Source organism: Raphanus sativus, chromosome 2 (genome assembly GCF_000801105.2).
Source record: "Raphanus sativus cultivar WK10039 chromosome 2, ASM80110v3, whole genome shotgun sequence".
Lineage (NCBI taxonomy): Eukaryota > Viridiplantae > Streptophyta > Magnoliopsida > Brassicales > Brassicaceae > Raphanus > Raphanus sativus.
This window is the reverse complement of record NC_079512.1, coordinates 33,754,168-33,766,849: the sequence shown is the minus strand read 5'-3', so window position 1 is coordinate 33,766,849 and position 12,682 is coordinate 33,754,168. Positions and strand designations below refer to the sequence as shown.

Sequence of the window (12,682 nt, the reverse complement as noted above, 5' to 3'; positions counted from 1 at the left end):
AACAAAGAATTTAATCTTCGTACACTGATAAATACTAAAGACATTGCAAATTTTTTATTTTAGGGGTGATATGAAATCTATTAAAATTTAAGAACTAATCCAAACAAACTCATTACTGTATCTCTGAAATCTAAAATTTGGAACATAAAAACATTATTCCTTTTGTCCAAAAAAAAAAAAACATTATTCCTATGGTGTTGACAAAATGTATAAGTTTCTTAAATATGTTAAGTAATCATTTCTGGCCTTGTCTTTGTCGGTTAAGGAATGTAGCAACGCTAGTGAACTTCAGGAAAAAAACTTTAAAAATATTAATTGACTTTTATTAGATGTAGTTACCCTAATTTTGAATCACGATCATGTTTTTTAATCAACTTGTTCCATCTGAATACTGACCTAACAACAATACAAATGGAAACTGTTAGATTATATTTAGCAAAAAAAAAAAAACTGTTAGATTATACTTTTTAGTCAGTCGTCAAGTAACCCTATACAAGGACTTTTCAAAATACAAGTAGAAACACCCAGAATCACAATGACTTGGGCGCCATGTGTTGCAAAATTTAATAATAAACCCTGCTTTATCTAATTCGCCCCGGACCCCAAGGTTAGGCCTGTCAAAACTAAACAAATATAGCTGATTATTCATTTAGCTGAAATTGTTTACCAAAGTCTAGAAGAAAAATCGAAATTATAGATAGATGTTTTTCAACTTAGCGGCATATTTTACAGTTTTGTTACTTTTATGTTCACTCGCTTGTTTTTTTTCTCCACTTAAGTAAGTGTAGCTTCTTTTTGTTTAGTGAATCTCATTCGACATACACACAGAAACGTTTAGGTTTAACTGCATATTTTCTTTTAGGGTTTTTAGTAACTAAACCTCTCTCAACTAAAGATGAATAGTAAGAAAAATCCTTAACTAAAAATTTTAAGAAATACACTTTAAATTTTGATTTCGTTAATTTATATTATCCTCTGTCTAAAATAGAGTGGATAAAAATGACGTTAACTGTTTACAAGTTAGAGGTTTATAATGTTAAAAAAAACAATAGAAAGATTTTTTTCTGATTCAAAAATAGTTGAAAGGTTTTATCACTTAAAATCATTAAATGTTTTAAATGCTTTATTACATTTATGCATTGGTTAAAACTGATTTATAAGCTTTTAAAACAAAATTATAAATATTTATACATTAATTTATTAATTTTATAACCAACTTATAAAGCTTCATAAGTTTTACAAATGTTTGATTAAGCTTCACAGTGAATTTATAAGCTTCTAAAATTTCCGTTAACTGCTATGATAAAATAATATAAAATTATTCGTCGTACTTGATAAATTGAATGATAGTGCTCGTCATCTTGCACTTACAATTATCACCCAAATGTATTTGATAAATTGAATGATATATAGTGCTCGTGACTAGCGGCAACAAAACATAAGGACCAGCCACTAGCTCAACTGGTCTAGCAAATCTGGGAGTCATGGCTCACACTGAACTTCATGAGAAAAATAGTTTAGAAACATGTTTTCTTCATATACCATATTTTATGCTACTTAAAGATGTGCAGTTCAGAAAAAAAAACTTATAAACAAGGAACTATATATTCATATGGAATGGAGGCTCCACAGTCCACACGTTGAGAGGAAGTGGTTTTGAACTTTAATTACAAGAGATAAGGGTGGGAGAGAAAATGAGGTGTATTATCAACTACAGTCTCAGTTTGCAGATACCTTCACGTGTCAACAATAAGATTGTATAATGATAGAGCCATAGAGGATGATCTATCTGTATTAATTGGACCATATAATTGAAGCGAATGGCCAATAAAATGGTCCACAACAATGGTAAACTAATGGATAGGGAATGATCTGTCTTGTATATGTTATGTTGGGCAATACTCCCTCTGTTTTTTAAAGATCCATGTTCTAGGAAAAAAAATTGTTTTAAAAAGATACATTTTTTACCTTTTCAATGTATTATTTAATGAAAATCTGTTAACTTCAAGAAAATTAATTGTGTTTATTGGATTTTTATTGGTTAAAAATTATGGAAAATTGTTATTCACAAAAATCAATGCATTTTAAATGTGATTTCTTAATATATGTGAAAAGTCTAGAATATGTATCTTTAAAAAACAGAGGGAGTATATCTGAAGTTAATGGCGAAAAAGTGATTTATAAAATTGAGTATATGTTTAGGAGTTTCAACGTGGAATAAGTTAAATAACCCGTTTCATTTAACATGTCTTGCATAAAGCGGGGTATAAAATTGAGTTTATGTTAAACGGAACGAGTTCTTATATAAAAGGTTCTTATATAAAGCAAACTAGACATTGATCCGCTCGATCGGACGGATATTTATTTTCTGTTTTCAATTTTTAATTTATATTAATGATGAATTTATAATATTTACACATAAATCCAGATTTAGAATTAGTTTTTACAATTATAATAAAAATTAAAAATAAAAGTTTAATAAAATATTTTGATATAAAATTTAAAATTTTTAATTAAAATAATATATAAGTGGATCATAATTGTTTCCAATTTCAAAATCTTAGCATCCCAAATAAAATAAATTTATAAATACATAAAATATATAAACATATTGGAAGCTATAATTTCTATTAAAATAAATTTGTTATAAAATAATTTAGCGCTGTTATTGTTTATTTCTAAAGTTTTATCTGTGACTGTATAAATATTTTCTTTCATTTTAAATTTTTTCTTTGTATATATATATATATATTAGTCCACGATTTTTATATTAGTATACAACTGAAAAAGACAAACATTAAAATAGATAATTTAATTTATATTAGGACAACACATTAATTAAACTGAAAAAAACATTAAAATATGAAATTTAATTTAATTTTCAGTAGCATAGGAATGTAAATAACTACAAAATTTAGGGATATTTTCTAAATGTATTTCTATTTTAATAATAGAGATTGGGTCTATAAAAACATGACAATTTTTTAAAAATATGTCCTCTTAAATTTTTAATTGATCTCAGATATTTACCCCCCAAAACAGAAATACTATGCCGGGATGTCTTTATGATTTAGTCTTGAAAAGGCTTGTAATAACTTAGATTTTTTGTTAACTAATATCTTAAATTTTGAAGTACATTCTGATCCGTCTCAGACTCTTTCTCGAAAAATCCTAGATTAAAATACTGAAATATGCTGATCCCAATAAATCTTTTTTCAACAATTAGTACATTAGGATAAGAGCATCTCCATCCCCACTCCATAATTTATTCCATTTATAGAGTAAATGGAGTGGAAAATGAAGTAATGAACAAAAAATAAAGGCATTACTCCATTTATAGAGTAATGCATTTATTTTTTATGCACTACTCCATTTCTCACTCTATTTACTCTATAAACGGAGTAAATTATGGAGTGGGCATGAAGATGCTCTAAGCATCATAAGTGTATCTTTGAGGTCTGCGAGGTCAATTAAATCCAGATATCTGACCTGCAAAATTAAAGCAAATCAACTTTATATATTAACTTAAACATATTCATCACTTTAATCAGATTAATCCTGTCAAAGAGGATATTAAGTCGCTATAAGATTTCTATTCTACAAATGCATTTGGTATGTACGCTGACAAGATTCACGCATAAACTGAGAGACTTCTAAGTCATTTGTCATCTTTTTATTGATAGAATTCAATTTTTACCATTATATTTAATTATATAATTAAATTATTTTAGAATATCAATATATTATTATTGAGATAGCCATTTTAAAAAACCCAAAAATGTTGATGGTCTGAGTAGTCTGGAAACGAATGTTAATATATATACACATGGGAACCGTTTCACATTTACTTGGTGGATTTTTGGATTGCTATAAATTTAGCAATCACAAGAAAGTGTACCTCAGCCTGTAAAGTGTGAATGAGTATATCATTCACATTGGAGGAGATGCAGCCAAGAACATAAAGACCATGTTCACAGAGAACTCGCAGCACGCTTTACAACGGCGTTTGTAGAACGCTAAAGACGACCTCTACGCCGATCCGGAGTTGCTACCTCTACTGAAAAGGCACTATGCACTAACGGTTGAGATACCAAGTCGAGTCTCAACAGCTTCGGGGGAAGATTTAACAACCGACTCTTATCCAATGGCCCAAACAGATTATGGAATTCGGTCCTGAACTTCTTCCAATAAAAAAAACCGGACGAATCAGGACATAATTCGATATTCATTCCTACCTTGTGCATTTCTACTTCCAAAGCTTGTCCAGACAATAACATAAGGTCATCTCTCTTGGAACTATGTCCTGGATGTTCCAAAAGAAAACAAGAGACTAATTTTAGCTTTATCTTTAGGACATTTGGAGTGTCACAATTCTAGTGAATCCTTAGACAAAACAACAGCGCAAACTAAGACGAGATAAAGCATGCGATAACAGATTCTAACTTTTTTTTTTTTGACAAAATAAAAACAGATTATCTACTTGTAGATCTACAGATTATCTACTTGTCAGATTCTAACTTGTAGATCTGTAGAAGTGAAGAAGCAAAAGAAAGATTATCTACTTAGGGTTTTTGAAAGAGAGACCTGGATGAACTCGAGAGGGAGAAGAGAGCGAAGAGACGTGTAAAAAGAAGCCATTTCTTGTCTCTTTTTTCGACTTCTTTGTGAATTATCTTCTCCATGTTTTCTTCACTACTAACTCTGAGCTCTTTACGTACGCTTTCTTCTCTTTTCCGGAATATCATTCATCTTAAACACGTGGTTTGTCTCTACGTTTAATTATTTAATTTGTACTTTTAGTTTCTTATTGCAGTGGTGATGATATTGATGAATAATTTTTATGATGATGATGAGTCAGCAGGATCTGATCTTGTCTGATTTTGTGCTCGGTGATTGTCTGAATCTCAGTCAGTGATTTGTTGTAAAGTTGGAAAAAAATCAATTAGTTAGAGCCGGAACAAAGAAAGTGTGTTTGGTGTTGCTCAAAAAAAAAAAAAAAAAAGAAAGTGTGTTTGGTATAAAATTAGTATAAAGTTAAGAAAAAGGTTACGTTGTTGGTAGACGTAGTGGACAAGGATGGAGAGAGAGGCTTGTTTAGGGTAAGCAGTGACGTCTTTCTGCTCAATCCCTTACTTCTTCTCTCTTTGATTAATGTAGACTTTGATCCAAGCGCCCCTGTGATTATATAATTTTTTTCAAGAATATGCTGTAATTTGTTTTTCATGTAAGTCACTATTTAAGATTATAGGATTGCACAGAAAACCAGAATCCGAAAAATCAAACTGATCATAATCCGAAAAAAAGTATCAAATCTAAATCAAAATTTATTTAATATCCAAATAATATAAAATTTTAGTAAATTTATTTAATATCCAAATAATACAAACTTTTAGTATTTAAAAAACTGAAATCTAATATGATCTGAAGCGAAATATTTCGGGTATCCGAATGTATCTGAAATAGATTTATATACTTATATATAAATATATAAATCTATTTCAGATACTTTATATATTAGTTAACTTAAGATTTAATATATATATATATATATATATATATAAACATCCATAATATATATGACACTTTTAGATTCGTTTAAATACCACAAAATAAATACAAATAGTCAAAAATAAATATTTAAAATAGTTAAAGTATACTGAAAACACCAAATAAATACAAATAGTCAAAAGTAAATATTTAAAATAGTTAACAGGTGCATCAGCTATAAGTGAAGAAGAACATATATACTTTTAAATGGGTTACTATCAAAAGAAAGCTGGAGGTTATAGTTAATTAATGACATAATATTACCGATTTATTTTCATTATTGCTGTTTTTGTTGGTTAAATTAGAATTTAAAAAGTATTTATTAATCAAAAAGACAACATTAAGCTTATTTATAATTTGAATGACATTCTAGTGTAAATAACCTGTAAAATTGAGGAATAATTAAAATTGGTATTCTTCTTTCAAAGTCTGGATGCGATCTGATTCTCAAATGCTCGTTGGAGCAATCAGTTCGAAAACCTCCAATGGAGCTCTTCGGGGGTTCTAATGGATGCCGAGCTTTCTATCCCTTAGCTTTAATTTCATCTGCTTTTCTTTTATTCCAAGAGTCCAAAACTGTGTTGATGATTCACTAGCAAAATCGGCACTCTGTAACGGCTCATCTGCTATGTTGTACTAAACCGTTTCTTTTTAATCTAAGTTTGGTGTTCAGAAAAAAAAAGATAAGTTCATTTCCACATTCCATTTTATACATCTATCAGTTTCATTTGCTTTTGAGTATATAGTACAATATCATCTATTCTATTAAAACACAATCATGTCTAACTGATAAATGTATGGTCCAATTATATATTTTATTTATTTAATAGATTATTATATCTCTTCTATTAATATTAAACATAAATATAATTAAAAAATCTAAATATAAAAATTAAAATTTTCAGAAAAATTTAAACAAAAAATATTTCTGTTTTTTTCAAAGTGCGGGTCATGAGGTGGTATACATTTTAATATAATATCTGCTGCATCTCTTAGGGCCAAGGCTAGATGCTGGACCATATTCTCAAAATTATCTGAATATCACTTTATTTTTGTAATAGAATTTCTTTGATTTTATAGAATTATTTTACATAAAACGTATATGTCCTATTTGATAAGAATTAAATACTGCTTCTCTCTGTTCTGGCGATGCTAAAAAAATGATCTAGCTCATTTTATTTCAAACATTTTTCTTTTGTAATTATTTTGAGTTGTCACTTGGGTATAGTGGTATATGTATTTTGACAAGTTCCCATTTGAAAGTTTTTGGCTCAAAAATTTTTATTATTATTGAAAAAACATTTGAAAAAATAATAAAATTTCGTGCTATTTTAGATTAGTAAATAATAATTATGTTGAATGATACTAATGCAAAATTTCAAAAACAATTTGCAGAATGCTATAAAGTTTTTTTTTTCTTTTTTTAACACATTCGAAAAATACAGGTAAAACATAAACAATCATCTGAAACGGAAATGATTTTTTTTGTATATATAACATTTTACATTTAGTTCGAAAATATTCTTGACACATATTTAAAATATACTCCTCAGTCATAAAAGTATCACTAGGACACTTGTTTTTGTTACACAAAATTGTCGTATTATGATTCTAATTTAGGTTATACTTATTCTTTAATATTATTTTTAAACTACATTGATTTTATAAATAATTTTATCCTAAATGCTATTGGTTAATCAGTGTGAAAATGTGTGAAAATATGTGAGGAAAACAATACTATAAAAAATTAATCAGTACATGCATGTAAAAATTTTACTAATCAAATTCTAAAGTGATTCATGTATAAAACATATGTCAAACATCTAATACTGATGAGTCAAGCTGGCTTAAGTTATGTAACAACCAAATTACGTTAAAATATGTATAAAGGTCGAATAAATTGGAACAATTTTACCAACGAATGGTTGGTCTAGAGGTAAAAAGAATGTCTATTAGGCACTCTGCCATTTGAATTCAATTTTTGTTTGGCAAGTGAAACCACTTTTTATATAAAAAAAGCCTGGAACAAAATTAACTAGGCAGACAAAAAAAAATTGGAACAAAACTACAGTGGTGAGCAAAGATTGAAGATGGCTCAGTGCTCAGTATACGGCCCATAATTACAAAGATGGCTCCTCAACGTGACTCGGTTTAATATGAGACCTACTCAATCAGAGAGGTTTTAGGCCCATATGGTTTGTAAACTGATAAGTCGAAGCATTATTATTGGGATTTCCTCAAGTTAAATCTCTTTTTGTGAAAGTGTTGGTTTGTCTTGAACCAGGAGTTGCCTTTGCTACCATTTACAGTTACATAAGCTTCGCTGATTTGAAATAACCTCATCACTATTGACTTTGTTTCTTGAAGCTCGAATCTACATCTTCATTGATCTGCACCAAACCGAACTTTACAGATTTTGCAACTTCTTTGGCTTTATCTTCGTTGGACCCAAGTTTCTCCAAAATCTGGCAGTCTGCTGAATCCTTTTGAGACCAAGTCACCAAGAGCAAGTAGGCCGTGGTTAGTTCCACATCCACACCTGTAACCAAACAGTTTATAACGGAATGGGAAACAAACACAACGGATTGAGAAATATTAAGATGGTGTTGTTTATGCAAACCAGATTTCTTCTTCTCATCAACGGCCCAGTCAATGGCCTTTAGAGCCGGTTCAGTTAGAGGAGGATGCTCCGGGCTGAAAAAGTATTGTACATGTCTGGTTAGTTAACACACATAACCCGAAACGATTTTTCATCAGTACCTTTTGAATAGTACAAAAAAACATCCACAGCTACTCAATGTCTTGTGTTTGCACATCAACCTCTAAATCTCTTCATACATTTCATTTTTAAGTACATAATTTTTTTTGTAACACAAGTCACATACTTGTTTAAAATTAATTTTTATTCCATATTAATGTACCACCTCTCAACTCATAATAGCTCGGAAATAGCCAAAAGTAAAATCAAATAGAGGAAAATAGCTTTAAATCTCAAAGACACAAGCGAACGTGGAAGAAATACGATCAAAACAATCCTAATTCTACCTGACCGTGGTTGACAAAAACTCTACAAGTGAGAGTTTATCTTTGGTTTTATCATCGATCAAGAATCATATTAATAGTATATGTTAACTCATCAGCTATTCCTTTTACTGCCTTCCACGTTTCTCCTTATGAGCTCCAACACCATTTCGTTCCATGTATCAACCGGTCCCGGCATGCACCAGTGCAAGCAGTCTTGAGGTGGAGGTCGTCCATCCGGTCCCCTTTTAGTGATCTTCTTTGGGTCAGGACTCCTGTACGGACCAGGATGACCATCATGTCGATATCCGAAAGCCTCTGTAATATCCATCAGCTTTAACTTAAGTTTCGAGCTTTCCGCCACTCCCTCCAAAGCTCTGTTAAACCCCGTTGCTTGCTTCTCGTGCATTATCTCCGTGAACCCGTTTTTCACTAGCTTCCCTGGAAGGATGGGTTCTTCTTTCCCGGTGCATGAACCTCCTGTGTTCCAAGCCCCACCCTCGTAGTGATCAGGCGACCATGTTCTCACTATGGTTAAACCGGTGTAGTTAGGGTGTGTAGCCAGGGACTTTAGAATTGTTTCAACTGATATTCCGAATGCTTCCACGTTATTTACTTTCATGGGTTTTGATTTGTCCGGCCACCATAATTGGCCTCCGACGATCTCGTCATTGAGTACGTAGACAGATTGCTTTGCAAACCAGTGCCCTGAAGACAGGACAACCACGTCGAATTTGGGAAGAGCTTCTATAATGCGCTCATCAGGAAGGTCCAGCTTTAGTTTGGTGACACCTTCAGGAGCATAATCGAATTTTTCGTTGAACTGATGTACGAGCCAGGATGACCATATACGAGCAATCATTACTGATGATGACTTAAATAACCATCTCTGCATCTTCCGGCTCCCACGGTTGACCGGTGTTTCAACCTGAAAAGAAAGCAATCTACGTTACTATAATACATACAATTTCTTTAAGATTAAAGCGACATATAAAAATCCTGTATACAGGTTTTCACGATTAACTGAATCTTTTGAGACTCGGCATAACATTTTGAAGAAGAATAACTTGCCTGCCAAAGAAGGCACATCATGGACTCCATCTGGTTACGAGCAACCGAATCACCTATGAAGGCTAATGTCTTGCCTCTCATTAGCTCTAGAAATTTCCTGGCATCAAACCGAGGAAGGTCACACTGAGAAGGTTTCCATCTCCAGTTCTCGTATCCCTTGTCAGGTCGTCCATTGCCCTGGCAGTTCTGCATCTGCGTCAGGACGGGGCAAGAGTTGTTCGTGTACACAGGTCCCTCCGGATCATAAAACCAGCTACCTTGATACAAATCACACTCTACAAAGCAATCAAAGATTGGAGTAAGTGAGCAACAAACTAATAACAGGATTAGCAAACATGGAGCATCCAGAGAAGCAAGTAACTAAAGTTTAACTATCGAGTAAACTTGATAGAAATGCAACAGACAGCTACGAAAATACTTTTCTCATACCAATTAACCAAACCAGAGAGAACTCTCAACTCTCAAGCAAATGACCAAACAAAGCTTAGTAAATCCACCTCCCAAAACTATATATGCCAATACATTGTTTACAAGTCCAGACCTCACTAACTGCTCTCTCTCTCTCACCAACTCATAACAACTCTAATCTTCTACATTCAATCGTAAGGTTAGATGCAGTAGACCTCTTCTTCAAAACTTATCCGAAAACTAAGTGATTTTGTCATAGAAGCGCACAACTCAATGTACAACATTCCCGTAATAGTTTACTCTTGATTATACAAAACTACGCTACAACAAATCAAATTTCCAAACAAGAAGACAAAAAGCTACGTGGCATCTTTAAAAAAGACCCATTACCTGGTTCTGCTGAAGCAGTTTTAGAGTCATCATCATGTGGAGAAGAAGAAGATGATACTACTACACTTGGAGTGTCTCCATCCTTGGTTTCAACTTCACCTGATCCAACAACATCAGTCTTCTTCTCAGCTGTATCCTCCTCTTTCCCATCCACTAAAGGCCTCTCATCACTACCAAAACCCGGCGGTGGTGGTGGTATGTTTTCGCTAACAACAGCATCCGCTGAGCCAGAGCTAGAGTCAGAAGAAGTCAGATTCTGCTCCGAAACACTAACGTCACTACCCGTGTAAAGCCCCTTCACGGTATGGTTGGTGAGAGACAAAGGGACTTGTTCAACTTGTTCAGGAGCCGCGTTCCCATAAAACACACCACTCACTGATGATGAACCGATAGGGTAAGAAAGACGGAGCAACAATCCGAAAACAAAGAAGGATGTTAATCCTCCGATAGCGATTGCAATGGTGGACACCTTCCGAGGAAAAGCAGCACCAAATATAGAAACCTTAGGAGATCCCAAAGCCATGCCTTTTCCTCAAATAAATAAAAAAACACTAAAACGCCAATGAAGAAGAAGAATAGAGCTTATAGGTGGTGATGATGATGATGATAAGTCACTATCAACATTGCAGTTCCAAGCAAAATAATGATTTTGATTGCAATCTTCCACTCAACTATTAGCGACTTTGTTTGCTCGATTAAATCGAAATCACGGTTAAGATGCTCCTCCAAGATCTGAATCTGGAAGAAAAACGCTATGAGCAGGCACGATCTCAAAAAAAAAAGAGTAAATTAACAATCTAAACGCACAACCAACAAGATCATGTGAATCCAACTCAGATTCAGCGTATAGCATATACTAATTCAGCATCAGATGTATAATTTTTTCACGAGACAGATCCAACATGCAAAAATAACGAACCAAAAAAAAGTAACAAAGAGAATCTATTTACCTTAGGAGGAAATTTGCCAGTGATGAGGAATCATATGATGCTTGTCGTGTCGTCGTCTTAAGCTCAGGGAGAATCACAAGAGAAGCTTAATAAACAACAGACAAAAATTGTGAAAATCGATTTAACAGATTTAGTTATTTTAGTTTTAATTAAAACGAATTTTAATCATTTGTTTTCTTCTGCCCGTGCTATGAATGCCGTCTGCGATCAATCGAGACGGCGCGTAGTTGGCCACGCGATGATTTAAGTTACGAAACTACCCTTTTCGGGAACGAAGGTCAACGCCGCACGCATAGACTTCGCAATTGATCGTGATATCTATTTAAGCCCTGTTCGTTTGGTTGCCGCAGGTTTCAGCGTTGGCGTCAGCATCGGCGTCGGCGTCAGCGGCTGCGTCAAACTCGTTTATCTGATGTTCATTTCATAGACGCTGACGCCGACGCTGACGCCGACGCCGACGCAGATTGTTGTTCATTTCGAAGACGCAGGAAGTTGACGCCGACGCTGACGCCGACGCAGGAAGCAGAATTAAATACCGTTCGTTTGACAGACGCTGCGGCTATTATCATTTTATTCATATTTTATTTTTAAAAATTTGTAACATTGTCTTTTAAATAAATAAAATGTATTTTAAATATATTTACATCCACAAAAATATTATGTTTACTTGGTAATATTTTTTTGGTCAAATATACAAATATAACAATATTTTTGTCATAAAACTAAATCATACATTTAATTTTCGAAATTAGCACCTCAAACAAATAAGGCAAATATATGTTACAGATATAAGAAACATGTAGTTTAAATTTGTAAAATTATATTTTAAATAAATAAAATATAGTTTAAATATATTTACATCTATCCAAATATTATAATTTATTGGTAATAAATTTTTAGTCAAATTTACAAATTTAACAACTCATTTTTATCATAAATTTTTAGTCAAATTTACAAATTTATCACAAATAAAAAGCTAAATAATACATATAGTCTATAAATATAACAACATTTTTTTTTCATAAATCATAAGCTAAATTAAAACAATATAATATATCAAAATATTTATCATAAGCATATATGTTCAAGTGCATTACAATTAACAAGCAAATACTGATCATCTTTTGGTCTACCTATTGAGGATCAAATTGATGTAAAAGAGCTATTAAGAGTGTTTGTAAAACTAGCAATTTCATCATAATGTAAATTAATATCTTTGTGATGTATGTATGTGCACTTTCATGTGGCAACAAAAGTTTAAAGCTTTTCGTTTGGTCATTGAGAACCGAATACAT

The 12,682-nt window shown here is 32.3% G+C and overlaps 1 protein-coding gene and 1 long non-coding RNA gene across 2 annotated transcripts; both read right to left on the bottom strand.

Annotated features, from left to right (window-relative positions):
- Window positions 1-2,893: 2,893 nt before the first annotated feature.
- LOC108840251 (uncharacterized) lies at window positions 2,894-5,235 on the bottom strand. The gene is made up of 3 exons (XR_001947845.2): window positions 4,585-5,235; window positions 3,899-4,303; window positions 2,894-3,489 (listed from the first exon to the last, which is right to left on the bottom strand). It is a non-coding gene; the product is annotated as an uncharacterized LOC108840251 (long non-coding RNA).
- Window positions 5,236-8,429: 3,194 nt separating this feature from the next.
- On the bottom strand, window positions 8,430-11,546 carry LOC108843379 (protein trichome birefringence-like 18). The gene is made up of 4 exons (XM_018616570.2): window positions 11,388-11,546; window positions 10,438-11,175; window positions 9,640-9,914; window positions 8,430-9,496 (listed from the first exon to the last, which is right to left on the bottom strand). Exons 2-4 carry the CDS (start codon window positions 10,958-10,960, stop codon window positions 8,684-8,686), a joined length of 1,611 nt encoding a protein of 536 aa, XP_018472072.2. The 5' UTR covers window positions 10,961-11,175; window positions 11,388-11,546; the 3' UTR covers window positions 8,430-8,683.
- Window positions 11,547-12,682: the final 1,136 nt, after the last annotated feature.